This window comes from Micropterus dolomieu, linkage group LG10 (assembly GCF_021292245.1).
Source record: "Micropterus dolomieu isolate WLL.071019.BEF.003 ecotype Adirondacks linkage group LG10, ASM2129224v1, whole genome shotgun sequence".
Lineage (NCBI taxonomy): Eukaryota > Metazoa > Chordata > Actinopteri > Centrarchiformes > Centrarchidae > Micropterus > Micropterus dolomieu.
In genome coordinates this window covers 7,357,539-7,382,371 of record NC_060159.1, presented here as the reverse complement: position 1 = coordinate 7,382,371, position 24,833 = coordinate 7,357,539, and the positions used below count along the sequence as shown (strand labels likewise).

Genomic DNA, 24,833 nt, shown 5'->3' with positions numbered 1-24,833 from the left:
TGGGATGATTCCTCACCGTTCGCATGATCAGGGACACCCCACGAGGCGAGATCTTGTGTGGAGGCCCAGACCGAGGGAGGTTGGCGGTGGTGTGGTGCTTCTTCCATTTCCTGATAACTGCACCGACAGTTGATCTTTTCTCTCCAAGTTGCTTTCCGATTCTCTTGTAGCCCATCCCAGCCTTGTGCAGATCAACAATCTTGTCCCTGATGTCCGTAGAAAGCTCTTTGGTCTTGCCCATGGTGGTGATGTTGGATGCTGGTTGTTTGGGTGTTGACAGGTGTCTTTTATACAGGTAACGAGGTGAGGCAGGTGTATTTGATGTAGATAATTGGTTGGGATTGGGGCTGTGTCTTAAAGAAAGACTAACTGGCTTGTAGGAGCCAGAATACTTGCTGTTTGGTAGGGGGTCATGTACTTGTTTTTCCTCATCAGATGGTCATCAATTTTTATAAATTCATATGATGTGATTTTCTGGAATTTTCTTTGGGATTCTGTCTTTCACTGTTAGAATGTACATATGATTAAAATTGTAGATTGTTGCATTCTTTGTAAGTGGGCAAACCTGCAAAATCAGCAAGGGGTCAAATACTTATTTCCCCCACTGTATATATATATAAAACCAGAATATAATGGAGGTTAACAGTGTTAAAAATTATATTTAAGAAATTTAACAGTAGTGTGTCTTTTCAGAAACAATGTCCCACTTTGGTAAACACACGGTTCATTTATTTGGTGTTTCCAAAGTTTTCAAATTTTGTGGCTTTCCTCACTGGATGGAGTTTCTTAGATGACATGTGGATGGTCACAGCATCGACGAAGGGACCAAAGTCAAAGTCATCGACCAGGAGTGATTGCATAGCTGGTGAATATCAAGGAGGCATTTTACATTCCATCCTTGAATAGAAACAGGGGTTTCAGTCTCCCCCCATGTACAACTACCAATTATCATGTGACCAAAGTTCTATATATAAGTAAGAAAACAATTAAACCATCTCCAAACCATCACCATCTGATAAGTAAGACACTTAACCCCTAATTGCTCCAGAGTTGTGTGACCTCTGACATATATAGCAATTGTAAGGTGCTTTGGATAAGAGTGTCAGCTAAATGAGTAAATGTAATGTAAATCTCCATGACAGCGGAGGAAGGCCATGAGGTGTGGCCAAAAGCCTCGGAAACACCAAGGAAGTGGACTTTGTGTTATGAATTAAAGTAACAGTCTGTTCTGCGGATAATCCAAAGTAACCCAGAAATAAATGTTGATTTAGGACACGCATAGTACAACCAAAACTGTATGTATGGCTAGGTAAACTGAAAGAGATTAAATCTGTATTGGCCTTGTTTTTGTGGGGAACAGACCCTTTTATTAACTACATACTATTATATGGTAAGTCTTTAAGTTCACATGGGTCAGACCTGAGAGGGACACCAGTGGTGCAAAGGCGGAAAGTTGAGCTGATCGTCAGTGGGCAGAACTAAACAGAAGGTAGGCAATACTTCCAAGTCTCCTGTGGTTGCCTCACAATAGCTGTGTAACAATTCATGTATTCGAGAGCTGGGAAAAAATGCATGTGTCTGAATGGGTTTTGGCCCACGTCTGTGTGTGCTGATTGTCAGCTATGAACATGCATCACCCTGCTAATGACCTGATTTCTCAGTCATTCTGCATTCATACAGAGGGAAATGAGCATTCTGTGAGCCCGTCTGAATAGATCTGAATACCACTGGCACATTTTAAATAACTTTTACTGTCACGGTGCAATTTATTCTGACAAGCTCAGACAGAGGTGTGTTACATTTCTCGTGGACGTGCAAATGTAAATTACAAACTTTTATTTTTAACGTAGGGGCTATATTTTCCTCTGCGTGAAAACACAAATAAACACAAACCAGTGCAAAGCTCTGAATTTATTCATTAACATCTCTCAACCTGACAAAGTGGAGTAAAGCTGGACTAATGACGGGGCAGAATGTAAATGGGGAAACTAGTCTGCTGGGAGCAGCAGGACTGATCTGTGTTTGCATGTGTTTTGCAACCTAATACAGCGCAGATAAGCAGACACTTTCCTAGGGATGTAGTTATAGTATAAAGAAGCACATTAGGGAGCCATGGTTGTGTGAGAATGTGCCAAATGTGATTTATTTAGACAAATGTGACAATATCAGTACTATGATGAACGAGGTGGGAAAAAGCAAAACTCTGAGATTACTCATTATCTTCACATTTAAGTCTGAACACAAGTTTGAGTCCTCATGGGGAACAAATATTATTGCTGAAACTCCCTCTGCTCTCGTCTGACCGGTGAAATAGTTAGAAAGCAAAACAATCCTAATTTTTCAATTTTATAGTCTCAAAGTGTCTGTAGGACTTTCTGGACTGGTGGATATCTGTGTTCAGTGTTACACCTCCAGCTGGACCAGCTAACACAAGTCAATGGATAAGTGTAAATCTACAGTATGTTTAAAGAGTCAATCTGTGCTGGAATATGCTCTGAGAATTGTTCAATACTTTCTCTGGACGTCTGCTTTCCAAATGTACTCAGAACTTAAAAGGAGAAACGGGTTGAGCGAAGGCTTAGTATAGCTTCGCAGCTCATTTTTTTGCCCTAAGCCCGGTTGAGCTTTGCTTTCCTCTGGATGCTGCTTGATAAAACACAGACACATTTTGTCAGACTGGACCTGTAATCGCCAGGACTATGTGGAACAGTTTTTCTTTGCCTTTGTTGTTAAGTCTAACAAAAACTTTGCCTCTTCTAAATACTTTTTTCCTTTTTGAAAATGATGTTAAAGTAAGAACAGTACAGTTTCTTCAGAGGATGAGACACATTAGGGATGAAGTGTTCAAAAATGCCAAAACTCACATAAGCTTTGATTTTTTTAAGGGGGAAAAGTACTTAGAAACATTTTTCTTTAGGGAAGTTTAGCTTCATAAATCCATACTTGTATGTCTTGTTTCAGATTTAAAAGTACCATGCTAATCAGGAAAAACATGATTGCGGTGAGTAACACTGAAATTATTAGTGGTGTAATTAGTTTTACTTTTTGGGAGAGTAATCAACCTCTACAGCACCACTGCTAGATCATAATAAAAAGACAGTGGATACTCTTCTATGGAGCCCTGAAACTGACAAAATAAAGTAACATTTATATACTAAAAATGTATTGTAAAAAAAAAAATAAAATAAAGTTTCATACTTTTCGTTAAACCTGCAACCCCTTGAGGCAAATTGTGATTTATGATATTGGGCTTTATAAATAAAATTGACTTACTTGGCTACTTAAAAAGAAACAAAACTTTTTACCTTTTTTTTTTCCATAACCACAAATAAGTTCTATTTATCTCTCACCAGCTAATTTTATTTTTCAACATTTTTTTTTGTTTTTGGTCATGGCACAGACTTAATAACATATCTATTCCCTATTTTCCCCAGGCAACATTTTCCTAATGCGTATATGCTAATGAGATGGCTGTGTACACGCATGTCCAGAGCAGTGATTGGTCCAGAGTTTGTTACATCTAGCTACCGTACTTAGCTGAAGCTAACTTGCTTGCATACTGCAAAATGCAACCGGATGTACTTGGACATCCTGCTATTTTTTTGTATACTACATTTACCATACTATGTATTAGGGCATCCTAAATAGTATGGTAGTATGGGTACTGTAACCCACCCCATGCTTCTTTTTATTCTTTATTCTATTTTATAGATGTGTGATTTAAAATCTCTTTTCTCATACTCTCAAAGTACAGTAAAAACTTTTCAGTAGTATCCGCCAGCTAACCTTGTTAGCATCAGCTTCCTGCCTAAAATGTTATAGCTACTTAAAAGGCAGATGCTACAGCAGTACGCAGTAGAGTACAGTGATGATTAACATTACATGTACTGAAGTTTGTTTTAGCAAGGTATCTAGCTGTTGTTAGAAGCGTTGAACTATAAGGTGGTGTACCTTCCAGTACCTTCCCAAAGTACTGCACGTCTCAAAACATGCAGCTCAAACAAGATTACATACAACTTTGAGAAATGTTTACACAGCAAGTACTGTGTTTATGTCTTTGAAGTTCAGCAGTAAATTAAAGAGAGGACATTTCTCTCTCGTGGCTTTAGGTTGTTCTCTACTAAGGATTTTAGCAAAAAGGAAAAGATATACCAGTGGGAGTATTAGTACCTTCTGCTGTGAAGCAAACACACCACTCTAAAGTGGGGTGGGGGGGTGGAATCAAGTGTGCTTATAAAACCAGACATTTAGTTGCATGGGGATTTATTCATAGTGCATATACTTCCTTTGTATTTCATAAAAAATAGACATCTATTTGTGCTTAGTGTTTCTTCTTACAAATATAAAAGATGAAACAAAATATAGAAAGCCATAAGGAAAATCGGTCACTACATTTAAAAGGTGTTAAAATGTGGAACAAACAATCAATTTATAACATTTTCATGATGAAGACAACACAGTATGATAAAAAGCAACAACTGCATATAGTTCTAAAGGCATCAGTGTTTCGTTTGCGTAGAGTTATACAGAATTATTGCAGCACGAACACATTGGCATGATAAAAGTACGGATTGGTCTTGAGGTTAAAAATATTTAAAACAGCTTCATTGCAGTTACAATATTTGAACATTGGCATGAAATGTAACTGAAAATATTTTGGTTTAAACTTTTCAAATACATTAAATACATTCAATTTATGTTCTATAAATAACATTTAAACACTTTACAGTATATCCTCCTTTACAGTGTCCAAACTTATATCCATCCTTCGAAGCACTTCAAAGGCTTCAAAGTTTGAGGTGAAATCTCAGTCTCACCCTTCTGCTCGAGCACCTTCAGTGATTGCCTGCATGAGGTAGTCGAGGAGGATTAGTGTTGAGTGCAAGGCCTCCTAGTACAGTCAAGTTGTTCTTTGTTCTGGTTGAGCACCGGGCAGGTAGAATCAGCTGTAAGCACCATGTGTTTGGGTTTGCAGAGATACAGATAAAAAAGGTTCACTTGAGGTTGAGCTAATCTGTGAGGGGTTTGGCCCCGTTGACTGTGGAGTCATCCAGGTCTGAACTGGTCAGGCGTTTGTGAGGAGCTGCGGCAGAGGTAGAAAGGACAGAAGGAAAGAGGGAAAAACAATTATATTCCCTGTCAGTCACAGCCCAAAATGTGAGAGTACTACTACTACTACTACTTTAATTACTTGTTTAATGAAATGTATGAGGTTGATTGTTCTTATGTAGTATGTATGATGCTTTGACAATATTGTTGTTACACATTCATGCCAATAAAGCTAATTTGAACTGAGAACTAAATTCTCCTCAACTGTTAATGAATTTATTCCATTGCATGTTCTACCTAAATGGTTAGCGCTACATGTTACAGCCAATGTAGTCATGAATACATGTAAATATTGTATTGTATGTATATTAACACTAGTCTTAAATAATGATAGATGCGTTTTGGCCACCATAATTCTTGGAGGAAATATAGACACAAAGCCACAGAAAGTATGCTCCTCTCACACCGTGCCAAATATCTGTAAGCGGCTTAGGAAAGTGTTACAAGTGGTTTTGGCTATGAGCCACTGGCAGTGATACAGACAGACACTTCCACAGCATTGATGAAAAGTTTGAGCTCTGGCTGCCATGGTGAAATACTGAAAGGAGAAATGACAGTGCTTTAAGCCAAGGTGACATTCATAATGTATAATTATGAATATCACAAATTTAGCTGTATAACGATGTACAGTGGAATTCAGCAGTTACAATATTTATTTCCCAGTTACCCCCACATGACTGGAAAAATAAGAAGAAATTGACATAAGATAGAATTGGTATATGGAAAATGTTTAAGATAAAAGAAAATGTGAATTCATTATTATTCTGTCTTGTCAATGCTGCTGTAAAAAACATTTAAAAATACTGATGTTTTTTCTGCATTGCTAGATAATTTGAAAATGTATGACTACCATCAAACCAGCTAACAGAAGCTGTCAGAGCTCAGGTTTTATAGCTTCAGTATATAAATACTCACACAGTGTGTCAGATCTCAGCGAGCTGCTAAGGAATGTGCTGGGGCCTTTAATGGAGGAAGAAAGAGCAGCCAGTCTCAGGCTCCTGGAAGTGGCGTCCAGCTTCTCCTCCTGGAAGACAAGTGGACACGGTAACTGACAAGACTATGTCTACAGCCACGCCAGCGGCACTCCGAGGCTGGAATGCACTTTATAAACACAAAATATGTGTGTATAAGCAAACAAATACTTGATTATTTTTAGATCTTTAGCAATAGTGGGTATAGCCTGAGGGTGGCAATAGCGCACACACAAATAAAAGGTTTGGACATTGTGGACAACTTCAGCTCATCAGGTTCAGCAGTACATCGCCGGACTCGATGAACGTACATAAGTACATATAATCTTCAGACTATGTTTAGGCGTGTCAAGACTGAAACATCTCAACAATTATTGGTTGGATTGATGACATTTTATACAGTTATGGTTCTTAGAGGATGAAGCCAAATGACTGTGTTGTTCCTCTGACTTTCCTTGCTGCACCTCATCTAATACCACCATCTCTCTCAAATTTTAATGCATCCAATACTTTGGTTTATGTCCAAATACCTGCAAAGCTGACACTCCCATCTGCCTCAGCTGTGCTTTGTGGTTAGTCCTAATTAGCAAATGTTAACTAAGATGATGAACAAGGTACACATTACACCTGCTCAACATCAACATGTTAGCATTGTCACTTGAGCATGTTGCCATGTTGGTGTTAATTTAGCTCATAACATCACAGCATTGCTAGCGTGGCTGTAGGCCCCATTCAGACAGACACAGTGACGTGGGTCAAACCTACGTTAGAGGTCAATGCATTTAAGTCAGCCCACCTTCTTGACACTTCTACCAATCCAGTTTGGACGTGGGTCAGAGGCTGGGGTTTGGTGACCTGGCGTCACTAGCAGAAATGGAAATAAATTCAATGATACTGACGTACACATACCTTTATCTGGTAGTTACTGGATGTAATTCAGAGTAAATCTGAGTTTTATCATTGCCCTTTGTGGATATAGTGTATGGATCTACGCTGCAAACTAGAGCCTCAGCTGACAGTAAATAGACAGCTGTCTCATATGAGTGGCTCCCACGCTGAGGGCTTTCACAATCATGAAATACTGGTTTGAGATTTTCATACAAATAATTGCAAATTTGTGAAAACTATTCAATAGTCTAGTATAGTATAAGCCTAATATTTTCTAAAATCTCAAATAATGGTGTGGTTGCCAAAAACAAATAAAGGCAGGTCCCAAATACAGGCCAGATGAAAAACAAGGGTGGATACACTTCTGGTGTCTGTTCTATAAACTGTATGCCAACTAAGCATAATGTACATTTCCATACATTTACCAATAGAACCATGCTATTTTCAACTCTTTATTGTTCTGGATTACTCATCTCTGAGATGGGGACTCGAGTTAGAGACTCAGACTCGAGTGTGACTTAAGTCGCACACACAGTGACTTCAGACTCGACTCGGAGTCGAGGCGTGTGACTCGTGAGCAATGTTTATTTTTTAGGAAACTGATGAGCTTGCTGTTATTCCGTCCCTCCGTTATAACCTGCCTACGTAACATGTAGTATCTGCTGCGCGGCCGCACGTGAGAGAGGACAACAAACAACGGGAGCTGCCGTGCCATTCATCGTAAACATTGGCTTTAAAACTTCATACAACAAGGCCCAAACAAAGAAGTGCTGAACGCAAATAGGTTAGTAACCTGTGGTGAGTGAACATGTTTAGCTCAGCATTGGCCATCAAACGTTAGCTTGCTTCTTGCTCAGCTACGACCTACGAGAGGTTAACTCCGACTGTCGTTTGTTATGAAAAGATGAATGAGCGTTTTCCAAACTTGTTGTAGTCGATTAACGGAATCATTTACGTCCCGGTGGTTGCCATCACGTTAATTATTACCGTTGGCTGGAAAGAGGTTCAGGTTTATTGTTGATCAATTGTTGATCATATAACCTTACAGTTTTATTTAGTTATCTATTGCTCAGAGACATGAGAGTATCTCTGACTCATCTTAATCATTGTGTAATTTCAGTCACTGCGTGGGTATGTTTAAATATGTCCCAGCAAAAGTCTGCTTTGTAGTAACTTATCACAAAATAGCAATAGAAGCATTTCAGAAGGCAGAAGGTATCGTATGGGAACCGTACAAGTCACTTAATTTTTCTTAACACGATCTTGCAAATGTTTCACAATAAAAGCCTTGCTAGGAAATGAAGAGATTCTGTCCACTGACACGCTAGAGGGCTTTTAATTTGAAACAGATAAAGGAAGTGTTAATCTTGCAGAAACGTAACAGAGCAAACAGAAGCAGACCAGAAAACAAGAAGGCTTCATGCTAAAATATGAGCAAATATACTTATCAGAGGGAATTAGAAATAAAGGCCTGCATCTAATATAAGCCTGCTTCAATAAACTTCTCGCTCTACTGCACAGATTTATTTTAAATAGCTTGTTCTGGTTAAAAAGTGGTTCAAAACAGTTAATTAATGTTTAAGGACGCTTGATTTTATTGTCAGTGGTTAATTTGCAATGGGGTACACACAATGGAAGAAGCCATGTTTCCATTCAAGCATTTCTATGCAAATTATCTAATTGGAAAAGCTGGATGGAAGCAACAAAATTCAACATAACTTCCACAATATAAAAAGGGGTTTACACACTCGCTTGAGGTGTTTTTTCCCCCTTTGTCAATATAGAGTTCATGCGACAAATAGGCGATGTTCATACGTTGGTCAAATAAATCTGGTGTAGTGGATTTTACAGCTGTTTGGTCAGACTGCAACATACTAAAATTAAGCAGCAAAGGACTGTTTGTAAAAAATTTTCAAACAAACTTTTCCCAGAGCTGTCAAACCTTAGGGGAGATTCTCTGTTATAAATAAAGAGACCAGCTATTGGCACCTCTCTATCATCATCTTACTTCGGCAAGCAAGAAAAAACGGTCTCATATGAGATTAATCAAATGAACCTGCCCAATAAGAGTAAGGTTAGGACAGACAAGGTTTTCTTCCTGACATCAGAGCCTCATGCTCAGGTCAACAACCCAGCTGATAGAAATGCATTCTATTTATTGTGAAATTTCTACAATTGGCTTAAAATTTCCTTCATTATGGAAACTAATTATTGTAATTAGCTCAAATAATCATGATCAGGCGGTCATGTAATCATTGTGACAGGCCTACCCAAACATGACCATGAATAGTAAATTTCTTCATTCAGTATGCAAACTACACTCATTTATTAGTACCACTAAGCCATCTTGTGTTGCCTGATGAAATACAACTCATGATGTGATGATGCAAAGATTCAACAAACTGAATGAACAAACATCAGTGAAAGATGGAACAAACGTCTGTGCCAAGATGCAATAACAATGCATCTAATAACTGGTGAGAAATTGCATCTGTTGGTCCACAGTGTTAGTGACAGACCAACTGAGAATAAAGCCACATCCCTTTAGCCATGTCCTTAGTATGTCTAAATTTCACAATGTAAAAATGAACTGTACAACCGTAATGTGAACAGCTCTGTGCAGTACTACACTTTACAGAACACAGACTACACAGAATCCAATTCAAGCACCTAAAATGACAGTTGTGGACCAAATTTGGCTTTCCACAAAACGCTTGTTTGGACATGAAGTGCTCTACAGAAAGATAAAACATTCTTTTTGGGAAGTGAGTGATTTGAGGTCCTCTGTGAACTGTGTGCACCCGAGTGTGATAAAAGCTTCTTTTACAGACATTTATTTGCCTGTAAACACATGGGCAAAAGTACCAGCCTGAACAGATTTCTCTTAATATTCTGTGATTCTGTTGCAAGTCACTGCTCTCCCTTGAGGTTTGACACATATTACAGAATCATTTTATTCCTGTGTGTATAGCTCATTAACATTACAGATGTCCTGTAACGACAGGACAGGCACTGACCCAAAAATAATCCTGTCTCAATACTGCTTTAGAAGCTGATGTTTCAAGCTGAGAGCGTGTTGACTATTGCATTCAGTGTAGAGGCTGTTTGTTGTTGTTGCTGCCTCTGATCAAGATTGAAGTCTTATAAAGACATTCTATCCATTATTTTCCCTTAAACAAACCCTAGGTGGGCAGCAGCTATTAAACTAATGCAATCACCACTTACTGTTCAACATGGGAGTCATCTGGCAAACCAACAGGGTAATGTGGCAGATTAAAATCATTTAAAAAGTGACTGTATGGCTGTTTAGGGGAGGTTGCATACTGCTGATGGCAATCAGCTGTCAACAGTGATGCCTTGATGGTTCCCTTGACTGCTTTACAGCACAGGAGATGACTGTAGCAATTAACAGTGACTGGTAAAATTCAGGTTTTGTTTGAGTGTACCTTTGTGCCATTGCTTGAGCTTTTCCCACTCTGTCCATCTATGATGCATTAACAGCATGTGAAATTATTCATTTATTCATGCAAGTTGCAAATTAGGTGCGGCGCACACGTTGGCACTGGTGTGGGCGAGCTAGACTCATAAATGGCTCTCAAAGTCAGGCTACCCTTATCCAAACGGATTGCTGTTTGAACAAAGCACTGCAATTACTGACTGAAATAGAAAAGGTGTGGGTTGTTGTTTGGGAGTACAGGCTCTTATAAGGCATTATAAAGCAAATTTTACAGAATTGCAATTGTCTGTGTATGTGTCGTACTCTGTACTCCTGGATTCTGCGTTTGGACTCATCCAGCTGGTGCTGTAGATCCCAGACGATCTCTCTGTATTTGCTGTAGCGCTGCTCTACCATCTCCCTCTGCCTCTGCGACTCCTGAAGGCACAAAATGGAGGCTGTGTTTCATAACCAACCAGACAAAAGACACAACTGTCCTTAACCAGACTAAAAGGACAAAAGCCTGAGCAATAGCAATAGTTTTTAGCCTTGCGTATAGTACAAGAAAAACACTGAAATAAATGCACAACATTGATTCAGTGGTTAAAAAAAGCTAATACAGGGTTGTAACACTGACCAATGCCAAGGCTATTCCTTGTTCCATGGTGTTTTTATTTAAAGTGTCTGAATAGGGGCTGGGGCAATGAAAATACGTTGCTTTGGATAATGCGCGTCGGAAGTGCTGTACCAGGTAGAGATTCCCTCGGAGAACAAGCTGCGGATAAAAGACCTCACCTACACCCATATAAAGTTTGGAAGTATTGTAGTCAGTGACCCAACAATGTGGTGCTCTTTAAGCGCTACAAAATGGAAATGGCTTATCACAGCAGCACAACTGCTGTGCACGAACACTTGGAAGTGAAATCATCCCTGAGCGCTTTGTCAAGACGGCAGCACAACTGCTGTGTTACTTGCTGTTTCTTGTTTACTTTTTCTCCCCACAAAAGCATGATATATTAGGATTATAAGCACAAGGCACTTGTTTCTGTTAGTAGTAGTCACTTAAAATTGATATTTAAACTTTACTTCATTGCCCCCATGTTAAAAGTCCTGTGCCGCGTTTATGGCAATGCAATGGTACACTTTGGGTCATCTAATCTTCGGCCATTTTATATTTTCAGTTTACTTTTCTGTATGAGTGACAAAATGGCTTAAACTAACATCACAGACAGTTGTGACTGTCTGTAAAAGGTTTCAATTATCTTCTTTGCCCAACACTAAAAAAAAAATACATTTGGAAGTGATTATCTGACTGCATATTACTCAGTGATGAAATAAATTCATGTCATAACCATTTTAAGCTGCAAGTCAATTACTTAAGTAAAAATATAGACTCTCCAGTTCAGTGAAATTGTTGGCACACAGTGTTAAAATTAATTTATGTCACAGAAATCCTTTTGAATTGGAGGTCCAGTATTTTTCTGATCAGGAATCTGCGTGCTGTATGTAACTTTAAATATGTGAAAATATTAAATTATTGGTTGTTCTTTTTGAAAGATTTTGGATAAATTAATTGGTATATTAATTGAGTAATACAAAACATTAGCTTTAGAGAAATCAATAAATTTGTTATTAGATTAATCTATTAATAAAAAAATATATATCGTTAGATTAGTTGATTTTAAAAATAATCGCTAAGTGCAGCCCAGGTCTTAATGTTTTCATGTTTTACTGCACCCAAGGTTGGTAATTTGAGGGAAAGAAAATGAGGTTAATCTAAGAACATCGTAACTACTGTGGTTTATTTAAAAAAAAAAAAAGGCTTTAATGAACCCACCTCCAAATCTTTGAAGTTCTCCATCAGACATTGTTTCTCTGGAACTGACTCCAAGTGGTCCAGGGCTACTCTTGTGCTCTGGAAACCACACACAAAATCAGTTCATTTGCAACATTAGTTTCTAGGTTTGTCTTCAAACAACACTACAAACGTAACTATTTGTAAAGAGACTTAACTGAAAAATCAATATCTGCATTTGCACTAAAATATAAAAAATATAAAAATATGCAGAAAGCACTATTACCACAATTAGGATTTTAAGCCACAATTAAATACTAAATGGAGAATGAATACTGGGGCAAAATCCCAATTTCCCTTTCCCTCATTTCTCAGCACTTAAGACAGAGGAACAGATGAACGAAGGAGAAGTGAAGAAGGAATAATCGATGAAACACACATTTAGTGAAATGAGATGTTGCCAGTCAAGGGTCACCAGAAACGATGATTACTGATGATGGCTGCACAGCTGGATCTGCTATCCGTGGGCTTTAACTGCTCAGTGGTGGCTACTGATGCCTTTGTATTTGCAGAGATAATGGGATGTAGTGCCCAAAATAACAAGAGTGCACAGCTGATACTGTTAGCACAGTTTTGTATTATTTATGTCCTCCCACATTACAAAACAGAACGTGAAATATTAGACTCTGCACATAACATGCATTCACTGTATGATAAGCATTCACACATATGTAAAACAAATCTATATTAAGACTGTATAGAGATCAGCCAATAAGTGTATTTGTAAATGTATTACTTTATATGCTCAGACATTTAATCTACATTGTAATATCAAAAAATCTCACAGAATTTGATGGGTAGAGAATTTCTCTTGGGTAGAGAAGTATTTCAAGGTAAAATTATAAGTTGTGTTTTCTGTATGTTCCATACACTCAACATTTTAAAAGGTGCCTTATTGAGCCACAACATTTTATTTACTACTAGTAATGCTAAAAAGCAATGTTTTTACAAGTGAATCCCTGTTTTGTTTGTATCGCGCTCAAGGATGCACATTCCTGCCACTGTTGTCACCAACACCAACAGAATAGCGTAACGCATTAAGAAACGTAGTAATAAGCCAACAAAGGCGGTGGACATGAAACATGGATGTTAATAATGCACAATTATAAACATTTCTGAAAAACATGGCCAGGCAATTTTTGCACGTGCTTTTGGTGCCAAACACTAAATGTAATAATAACTTAATTGTTTATAAGAAGACTCCACATTCAACATTTAAAAAGGTACAATGTGTCAGATATGGCCAGAATTTTATTTTAAAAAATGTAAAAAAGAACATGGTCAACAGACTGTGAGGAAGTAATAGCTCTGACTAGCTAGCCTCGGCCCTTGCTGTGTTGTAATACCGCTTGTGCCTCGAAATGTAGTGATGATATGATAGTGAAACAGTAGCGTCCAGTCTGCCCTCAGTCCAACATGAAAGGACAATGTAGAGCTGCCCCGAGGGTTTGTCAATCAATGCTGCTGCATGAGCTGCTCTCCCCTGTGTTCCCAGGACTCCCTTTCCTCCGCGGCCTCTACTTTGCTCGCTCCTGCCACCACTTGATCTTCCCTGTCAATGACTGGGCAGACTGGGTGTGAAATCGTCGCTGTCCGGGGACACACAGGCGGCGGAAGGGCCCCAAAGCACTGCCTGCATCCATTCCGTGCTCATGTTAACCCATTGGACCATTCAGACTGAGTGAGCTGGTGTTAAGTACAGTGTGAGATCTGGCAAGAATACACACTGATAATCTACTATAAATGATCTGATTCTGATAAATTATTAATTTCTTCTTCTGATTTCTCTGACCTTCTCACTGCTTTTCTCTTGGATTTCAATGAACTACTATCACTGCTGTTTGTTATTGTGTTTTTTCAGTTACATACTTATTCCACATATTTGTGAGTTGTGTCTAAACAGACTGACAGACAGGAGCAGACACACACAGGCAGGAGAGAAGCTCCATCCCCGCAGATCATCACACAAGGCGATGGTCCTTTAACTTCACTGTTGCAGAAGAAGCGATGGCCCGCTAATCCAGGAACACGAAAAGCTTAATTTATGATGTTAATATAAAGATAAGCGCTTATGTTGCATGTGATATGAAAAGAGCAGAGGAGCAGAATCGTTTAGAGAGCAGCCTGGTGGGATGCTGCCTCCCATTTGTTTGGAGCATGTGGCCACAAATTACACATTGTACCTTTCAATACAACACGTGCGTGTCACGCTGTTGACTCCTCCTAGCTCTGAAACTTCACCATATGTAGCATATTTAGCGGTTTACTAATGAATTGCAGATTAATTGGAATATACTGAGGCTCTGAATTAATGGTGGGAAAAGTGGTTGTTGAAGTCTCTATGAGTGTTTTGATGCATTTGTTTTGGTCGTGACCCTGGGTCACCGTGGGATATTATTGTAGTTGGCATCCTCATCATCAGGTGTAAGATACACTTCACAGACGGGTGAGTATTTTATAGCTTTTTTATGTTATTATTTTGGCATTTTTTCCTTTTATTGGACGGTGACAGTGTGACAGACGGATAAAACACATAGAGGTAGCGAGAACGAGTGAGCAACATGGACCCAAAAGAAAGACTTTTAGTGGAGTATTCTTTTAACATACATCTCCTCAAATAACAACTCATTTTCTTAAAATGGTATATTCACAAGGGCTGTAATATGAATTAAAAATGCTGTACTCAAGCAGGGTATATACAGGAATCCTGAAGTAAAATTCAATACTTTTTTAAGACCTTTTCAAGACTTTTTCAACATATTTGAAGACTGCCGCGCCACTTTGAGCTGTAACCAATTAAATCAGCCACACACCTTTAAAAGGGATATTTTTGAGTTTTTAAAAGGAATTTAAATATATTTAGAACATATTTATTGCCTATATGTCATCAGGTTGTAACGCCACCTAACAACTGAGGCATTCACCAGCTTTCCCAGTTGCCTATAACAGCCTGTGTAGGCCAACTGTTTTCTATGTGAAGGACTGGTCAGATTTCCTGTGAAAAGCAACTGTCTTACAAAGGTTATGACGTTTATGTACGCAACATTACAGCAAATCATGTGAAACACAGTGTAATTTTGTGTTTTAGTTGGTTTAAACTAGATAATGTGAGCTTGCCTGCAATAATATGTGTGATAACTTTCATCGACCACTTGATCAATACAACAAAATTCAAATAGGGCAGGAGGGAACAAAGATGAAGAGAATAAACTGAGTGACGAATAACGTAAGTAGTGTAAGCAGTGTAGTACAGATACAACCTGGAGGAGGAACTAGTCTAAATTACTGTATTAGTATAATATTATAACATTAAGTTAAAAGTACATTGTTAACTTAATAGTAAACTGTAAGTTTGATATTAATATATTCATTATGATATTTATATATAATATAATTTCATATAATAGTATATAACTTACTACTAGTGTAATATTAATTCAAATGTTGTTTATTCGTTAACTTTGTGCAAGAAAAATGCTCTAACGTTAGGCTACATGATTACCAACCTTGATGGTGGGCAGGCTGCTAACTGGTCAACAATCATACCCATTTATGCAGAACATTGAGTTCGACATTTATAAAGTTTGTTGCAGCACATCAAACTTTTTTTTAAATCTCGCTCCATCCAGGCTGTGATTGATCTGTTCACAAAAAGTGACATTAACAAGAGCATCGGCTTTATGAGAAGTGTGTTTCAATAAAAGGCAGATATTTAGCTAAATAGCCAAACGTTAGCCAAACACACACGCTCCTTGGATTTTCCCTGTTGTCTTCTGTCTTACCGATTCAGCTACTGGCGGCGGATCTCGCTCTTGTTTTTCAGGATCGGGGCTGTTCAAGTGGCCACAGAGCGACCGGCCAACTAGGTGAATCCCGTTACTCCTGATCGCCACTCCGACTATTTTGAATTAGTTTTGGACGAGTAACATTGAGGGTCTGGCGGGGTGGGAGATTACAGTCGGTTGTACTCGTAAATCATTTTCCGGTTCGCACGGATCTATTTTTTGGAGCGTTTAAGAGTGAAATAGGCGCTCGGTGGATCCCTGCGCCTAACGTTACAGAAAGGAATCACACAGTCGCTACTCACTGCCTGTCTAGTATTTTTGGCTATGCATTATAAATAAATACGTTCACCTAAACTTTTAGCAAACAAACTTTTGGTCAAACAGGATTTTCACATTGAAAAAAATATCTTCAAAATTGAATACCTTTTTAATGGCCTTAATTTTCGCAACATTGATTTAGTTATTACCTTTTAAGACTTTTTAAGACCCCGCGGACACCCTGTCAAGCCTACTTGGTAACTGACATTATGCCTGGTCAATTCAAACGCTAATTGAGGACTTTTGTTTTAACATGCAATCTTTGATTATGTAACTACTCTAGCTGCACTCCATTCTATTCATCCCTCCACTGTATGTTTCAATAGCTTTCCTGTTCCCATTCAGATGGAGCATTTAAGCATCAAAAGAACTGGTTGTTACAAGGCGTCACGCTGATTGCTACACTGAATGGCACACTGACATCCAAGTAAGACTCGCTGGTTGATCCCCACCACCCGGGCTGAGAGGAGGATGGGTCGATGCATTATGACGCTGTGTTAGTGCGTTAAGCGGGAATTGTTTTACTTGATAGTGGTCTGAGGTATTCCCTCTTCTTCTTCACGACAGCTAATTGAAGGCTGGAGTGGTCAAGCATGCTGCATAATTGTGATGGACGAACAGCGTGCACAAGACAACCTCATTTTTTATTCAAGAGAGTAAAAAGCGCTTGGGTCAATATTACCTTTCAGTAGTGAAAGTAATGTCAGGCTGACATTTAATAGCTGATTAAGAATGTTAGTGGTTAATGTTAACAGTTTGGACGATGAGGTCAATACTGTATTGTCAGTACAGCGCGGTTCTTAACCCCATCAGCAAGACTTATGATGATTAACAGAGCTCTGAGCCTTGACTAAAGCAATCATTTCTAACCTTGTGTTAGCCTCTATGGGTTGCTAAACAAACATGGCCTTAGGTGAACCTGCCAACACAGCTGCATCAAAGCATGTTGAGCTTCAAGTGACTTCTAATTTAACGACAGCAGGGCACTTCATAACTTTTCTAAACCTAAATATACAGTACACACTATACCACTATGCATTTTCTTTAACTGTATTCATTGCTTTGATTAAAGAAATCAAACATTACCATCTCCAGATCCAGGACACGATCCTGTTAAGACAAACAAACACACAGCAATATCACTTCATATGCATATAAAAATATAGTAAGAACCAATACCAATTTAAAGTTTAAACTAACAAAATGAGTCCAGGTAACTGCTCGAAACTGTAGATTCTGAGAGAGAAACCTACTGTGTGTCTGGGACAATAGTGACAGAGGAGAGGAAGAGTGTGTTCAAACAAATAGGTAACAGGGGAAGCAAATGCAGGGCCTAGGGAGAGTATGTAGCACACAACGGGCTTCTTATCACTCACACACACACACACACACACACACACTCCATCTCCTGACTGATGTTCCCTCTCTAACGATGCATAAGAGATGCTATGCCTCTTATCTGCCACTCAAACACACACCTGCTCTTCCCCCCAACCGGCTGCCTCTCCCTGTCTGTCTGTAATGTGTTGATGGTTTGTAAATAGGGTACTTGTTTTTCCTCAGCCCATCCCCTAAATTAAAAAATAAAATAAAATTCTTACTCGTCTATGTCCCTCACTCTACCCGTCTTTCCTCGCTACATCTCTCTCTCCTCATCCTTCATAATTAAAAGCTCGGCTGGGTCTGAGAGGGCTGATTAATTGCACACGAGCTCTGACAGGTGCCATCATGCCGCCACAGATGGGACCCCGGTATCCACGTTCACAGAGGTACAAACACACTTCTGAATGAATGATTAACAAAAATTTTAGTGTGTGTGTGTGTGTGTGAGAGAGTATGTGTTTCGCTGTTTAATGGTGAGTAAAGGGCCGGCAAGGCGCTGGGGGCCAGTCCAGTCCACATTAGGTGAGTTGGTGGCCTGCCAAGTGTAGATGCTGCAGTATTGAAAGACAGAGACAAGGCCTCTGGTGGCTTTTAAGCTCCAAGGCCTTATGTCTGCAGTAATTACCTACTTGTCCATGCAAGGCTGCAAAGGAGTCTGTCAGGCCCACGGCTGTGTATTAATGTTTGTAGCACTGCATCACACAACTTAGATGACTAAAACAGCCCAACAGACATGCAAAAAAGAATTTGGAGGCAATGTAGTGTATAAACAGAAAATAATACCAGCTGTCTCTTTTTGGCAACTTAGTTGAAATAAGCCAGCTAGATATTTAAAATCTGCTATTTGGGGTGCAGATTTACAAGTTCACAAATGAACAGACAAATGGATAAGGATTAATAAGGACATATAATGCTAACCTGAAGGCTCCTCATTTCTTCCTCCTTCCTGCGACTCTTCTCCAACAGCTCTGAAAGAAACGTTGCAGTTGATGATTTGAGATTACACTAGATTCCCTGACCCAGTGTCAAAGTATTGGCACTGGAGTCAATCAAAGCAAATGTTGACTTTCCTCTCCATCTACAGCAGGAGTTGTTAACTTTATTTTAGGGTTGGGGGATGTCTACAAAATTTGATGTCTGCAATGAAGCATCGTATTTATTTATTTAACCTAATGCTAAAATAATAAAAACCATAAAAGGAAAGCTGTAACTAAGGATTTAATAATATTTTATTTTAGGCTTTTATTCCCCAATATCTTCCTATAAATTTCTTTTTTAAAAATAACAAGTAAATAACTATGTACTTAGTGGTAACTATTGGGAAAATAGAGACAGGGTTCTGAAAGTGTGGTTTCAGTTGGTTTAGAAGTCATTTACATCTACACTCATTTATTTATTATTGTAAATTATTAATATTAATATTATAAACTTTATTTGTCAAATTGCTTGCCTATAGACAAATGTGTCAAGGAACTGAGCCTTTGTTGGGCTTGGCGGAGAAGACCCTGCTGTGTGAGAGCTCTCAAAGAATCCAAGCAGCAACAAGAGGGAGCCAATCCCGTCTCACTAAACACATAAACATTTGATCAATAGTAAAATCAATACAAAAACTGAGCAAATAAGGAGTAGTTTGCTTATACACTCAGCTGAGTAAAAGTGAGATGAGTCAGGATATAATGGCCATGATGTGCACCTGTGTGAATATGACTGGAAGGTACTAGTTAGCTGGTAGTCAAGCTGCTGATGAATAAGCCAGTAATTTTGAAGCATGAATTAAACAGTTGATGCCAAACACTTAATGCAAGTACAAAGTGAGTGCTCTACCTGTTGTGCGCTGACTAAAAAGACTTTGGGTCAAGCTTAAATGGTGTTTCTATTGTACCTATAATTTGCGAGTCTTTCCTGGAATCGTCCTAGGAAATTATTAGATATTCAAGGAAAAATAAAGCGCTCCCCAGGATTTGTCTTTTTTTCTTCATGCAAGAAGCTAATTAAATATCAAGCATGTTGTATTTAAATTGTTGCAGTTGTACTGAGTAGGAAATGTGTATGTTAAGCCCTGAATTAGTATAATCAAATATTCATTATTAAATAACTTGCATCAGAAATCAAGGGCAGCACAACTTAACTGGGACATCCCACAATGAACAGTTTTACTAATTTCAATCAATGGGATATGGAAACGCAGACTCAGTCAAAAAACCCAGTTTTCATAAGTGATGAATACTACTCATCAATGTTAGATTTATTCAACATTTTTCTGTTTGCTGCTTGTGGAGTATTTTTACCCAAACGGGTGGATGAAAGACAAACTGCTTGTTTTTGCTGTTGCATCAAATTGTTTTTAATCACAATCACTGGTGGTTTGCTTAGTGATTCGTGTTCATTTTGAGGAATAACTGATTTCTTTTAGCGATAGTGTTTTATTATGCAAATGCAAAAATATTAGTTTTCTCTGTGTGTCATTATGCCACACAGAATAAGCTTTGTGCTAACTGTTTTAATAAAATGGTGGCAACACATTCAAAAACATTATATTGAAAAACGCTATTTTCATATTTAAAAAAAAAAAAAAATTAAAAATCAGCAACGGGTTGGGATGAGTCATTCTTCCAGGATTAGGAGGGGAGTTAAATTCAACTCCAGTGTCACTGTCTAATTCAAAAAGTTGATAAAATCTTAATTTGCCTGCCTTCAATTCAAATAACCAGATCTTGTAGCTGTTCTGACACAGACACACAGATTACTCTTAGGTCTAGCTACTAAAAAGACTATATCAGTGCTTCTGCCTGCAGTGAAGACAGACAAGGCTTCGTCTATCAGTGGCTGATTGGGTCCCAAGACAGAGTGAACTTTATTGGTGGAGATGAGGCTGGATCATCAGATGCCTTATCCGAATGGTGCAATCCTACCTCTCCTAGCCAAAAACTGTAAAATTACAGAGAGTTGATTGCCTCTGTATTTAAGCCTTAAATCTTCCTGTCCATGTCTAACTATCCCTCTCTCTATGGCCTGACTGTGTCTTTTAACTCTCTTTCTCTCTGTTAATGGAACACAAATTAGGCCCATTTCCCTGTATTGTTCAGATGAAGCACTAAAAACAAGTTGTTCTTCCTCTGGCAGTTACAGCTCATTAGGAGAAATTCAGTTGAAAATAGGACTCGGGACGGGAAAAAGCTGGTCCATTTCCTATAGAAGTCTCAAAGTGTGCACACATTAAGATGCTTTCTCAAACATTTGTAATCATAAACTGACAGGCCCGTGTGGTCTAAAAAAACAATGCAGCTGATATACAGGCACAGGCAGCCATTTCAACAAGCATCCATTACAACACAATACACAAAAACCTCCCGGTAATGAAAATGCTTCAGTAATGTGCAGGCATTGAATTAGTTATTGCTTTTAATGACAGTGTGATTAAATGTAAATGAGAGAGGAAGATAACAGGAAGTCACTGTCTCACTAGGGTGTAGCAATCAAAGGGACTATTGGTCCAACAGCTTTTTACAATTACAACAGCACTATAAAAGACAATACAACATGTTAAATATTCACACCGTTTCACCATCGAAACATAACAGACATGGACAACCGAAGGATTTCTTGTTTTGTCTATGCTTTTTTTAAAAATCACATATTAGCTGCCTAATAAAGAACACAGAGCCTTATTAGTTTCTCATGATGCCGTGTTGTGACATTTTATATAGCGTGGGTACGTGACTCACCGGCATGCTTTGATGGCATTAGTACCACTGTTTATGCAAGAAAAAGCACCACACACCCATCCATACCCACAAATCATACACTGCACTCTCACTTGCTTCCTAAGCGTGAAATCAACGTGAAGGTGTTTTTCTGATTAATTACTGTTTGTGTACCTCTCTTTTCAGTGCTGAGGGAGTGTAGCAGCTTCTCCTGTTGGTCCAGTCGCTGCAGGAGAGCCGTCTGCTCAGAGTCCCGGCTCTGCCGGAGGGCCTTCAACTGATCCCTGCTCTGTTGATGCTGCTTCCTTAGGCGCTGTTCTCTTGTGTTGCACTCCCTCACCTCCTCACACAGCCACCGTAGCTTGGTCTGGTTGGTTAAACACAAAATCAATGCCTAATTGTTTTTTTAGAGGGGTGAAATAGGATGGGCTTTGTGGTTTCTTCAAGTAATGGTTTTATTCAAAATATAAGGGGATCAGGGCATTAGGAAATCACCCGTATAGGGTTTTAAGACTGAGGCCTCAGTTCCTACCTTGATACTCTGCATTTCAGACAAATTTCTTATGGTTTTCCTTATGTAACCATACAAACAGTACTGTGCTCCAATCTGATTCAAAAGTCCGGGCACTAATCAATGCAAAGGACACCTCACATAGGAACTTAATCAAGTCACTAAAACTATCTGATATAAGAAAATTGTGTGGGGAAAAAGCCAAACCCTTTCTTATAAATGTCAAATTTACATCTTAAACGGCGGAGTATATGATTCTGGAGAAATCCAATACCATGATATAGAGAGAACAACGACACAGCAAGTAATGTAACACAACAGCAGCATGTCTTGGCAAACTAGAAATTAAGCTGAATGAGCTCGTGGGCAAGTCATTTATCGTTACCTGACACAAATTGTTGTTGTGTGGCTCGGTCTGAGCCACTTTGTTAGTTTCCTATTTACAGAGCCAGGGATGTGTACAAAGACACACACACACAGAACGGACAGCTAGCGGACTGTGAGGAGCTACTTGCTGAATTTGACAAAAAGACGTGTACTGATCCACCTTTAATTCATCTTCGATTTAAAAGGCTTTTTGTTTCAGTATTGTTAAAGCTACACGTTTACAATTCACTTGAAATAACTTTGAACACAAAATATACAGTAGTATATCATTATTTGCGTTCTGAATTTGTCAATTGTGTCAAACTCAAGTTCAGAAAAGAGTATAGCCAAAACCTGTGTGATAAAAGCTCAGAGAATATAGGGACCCTGTTAAAGTAGTGTGCAGCACGCTGTCAATGCAACAGGTGATGTAAATACATTTACAACGTTTCATACAAAGGGTTGTTACAGCCACGTAAAATGATTGGTTAAATGGGAATTCTAACTGTGCTCTATAACCCAGTAAATCATACATCGATTTCACTAACATAAAAACTGGTTACCAGGGAGCTAATTATCTCTCTTGTTCTCTAGTGTTTTCTTCTTGTAAATGCACAATGCTCTGAAAGTCTTTCTGACAGGAGATATAGATTATGGTGATAAACACTATGAATTGGGCAAACACAATTTAACACAGTATCATGCATCACCACCACTACATTACATGTTTCTTTTGTACAGTGCATCATTGCAATACTAAATGGGAACTGATTTGTCGCAGAAAGAAGCCAGTAGGCAACTATTGATGCAAAAGAGAAGAAGATAATAGCATGAAGGCAACACGTTAAATAAGAGGCTCACTAAAGCAGAACATCATGTTAATCATGATGCTGGCTACGAGGAATTACAGTGAAATAATTTACTATGACTGAACTTCTAAGGGTAGTTGCAATTGACAATCGTCCTTACGCTCACTGTATGATTATTTTGGAAAGACATTCCGTCACAAATCCATGAACTGGAGTTTCATTATGACCATAGCTGACACTTACCACACATCAGTGCTCAGCTGTGGAAAGTGGTTTCTTCCGGCGTCAAATCCACTTTTTCTGAGAGGTTATACTATGCTAAATGTTGGTTTTAAATAAGCAAAAATATAACCATATGTGGATGGTACAATACTTCAAGGACCAAATCATTGAGTACATATATTTTATACTATTGTCTTTCATTAATCTTCTATACAGTTGAGGCCCAGGAATGAGCATGATGTTCATGGTAACAGCGTCAAATGCTTAATCTTGTGTTTTCTCAATTATACAACTGATGTTTTAAAAAAATCCCCTGTAAGGAAGGCAGCACTGCTGCATGTAATAATCATACCTTTGTCTCAGCTAGCCAGCGGTGGACGTCTTTCACTAATCCAGGTTTCTGGGAGATCGCCTGTTAAAAACAGAACAGAGATTAATGCAAATGTGAGCTTTGCTGCCTTGGTTAGCATGCATTACACAAAAACTGTTTCTACAAAGTCTACAATAGAAAGGAGTGCACATAGAGAGATTTTGCTGTTCGGATTTTATAGATGTGCAGAAAGTTGTATAAATAGACACAAAAATATATGAAGCGACATCATAGGAGTTACAGAATGTAAAAGGAAAAAACTGAAATAAATAGTAATCAAAAATGTGGATGGACAAATAACAGGATACAAATAAGAACGGCCTCCTGTCAAATCCTTAACTTTTGTGAAGAACGGCCAACTTAAATTGGTGCGTGTGTGTTAAACAGCCTATGACACTACACACACACACACTGGTGCATGCACACATACCTATAAACAGAGGTTGTGTGTGTGTCATAAAATGAGCTCAGAGAGTATGTTCCACCATTCCCAGACAAGCTTGTCAGCATCGGCAATACAAATTGGCTGTCTCCCAACTTCTAATGATTTCTAACACACAAAAAATACACTCTAAAGACAAAAAGACACTCAAATAAACACATAACTAGATGTCACCTCCACCAACAGTATGCAACTGCTGACATGTGCCAGCTCCACATGTGGAATTTTCGCACAGGTTAATAACCCCTTGTAGAGGTCGACCGATTAATCGGTCGGACGATTAATCGGCCGATTTTTGGCATTTTTTAACATAATCGGCATCGGCCAATATCCAAGTATATCAAGCCGATTATTAGGCAGGCGCATCTGTGGGCAGCCTAGTGTTGTCGTGGACCACGTGTTTGACGCGCGCTGCCGCTAGAGTCATTTTCCAGCCGAGTGAGCAGCAGACCTCATCCAGTGCCTCAGGAGCTAACGGTAAGGATTCAATCCTTTACTTTAAACTTTATTTATTTTTTCATTGAAAAGTATATTTGACAGTTTATTTTCTTCTTACCCGTTTTGTTTATTTAATATATTTTTTTTACATTTATACAATTTATTTATATATGTTTTTTTACATTATACATTTTTAATTTATAAGTGCAGAATGCAGATTGTTCAT

At 38.6% G+C, this 24,833-nt stretch overlaps 1 protein-coding gene across 2 annotated transcripts in view; it reads right to left on the bottom strand.

The window, feature by feature from the left end:
* Positions 1–4,246: 4,246 nt before the first annotated feature.
* cep128 (centrosomal protein 128) overlaps positions 4,247–24,833 on the bottom strand; it is a 49,250-nt gene continuing 28,663 nt past the window's right edge. For both annotated transcript variants that reach the window (XM_046060019.1, XM_046060020.1), the window contains exons 18-25: positions 23,710–23,769; positions 21,624–21,816; positions 18,664–18,713; positions 17,449–17,472; positions 12,242–12,319; positions 10,729–10,842; positions 6,025–6,133; positions 4,247–5,083 (exon numbers count right to left, since the gene is read on the bottom strand). In XM_046060019.1, coding sequence (XP_045915975.1) covers positions 5,010–5,083; positions 6,025–6,133; positions 10,729–10,842; positions 12,242–12,319; positions 17,449–17,472; positions 18,664–18,713; positions 21,624–21,816; positions 23,710–23,769 — 702 coding nt within the window. In that variant the 3' untranslated portion in view covers positions 4,247–5,009. The remainder of the gene's footprint in view (positions 5,084–6,024; positions 6,134–10,728; positions 10,843–12,241; positions 12,320–17,448; positions 17,473–18,663; positions 18,714–21,623; positions 21,817–23,709; positions 23,770–24,833) is intronic.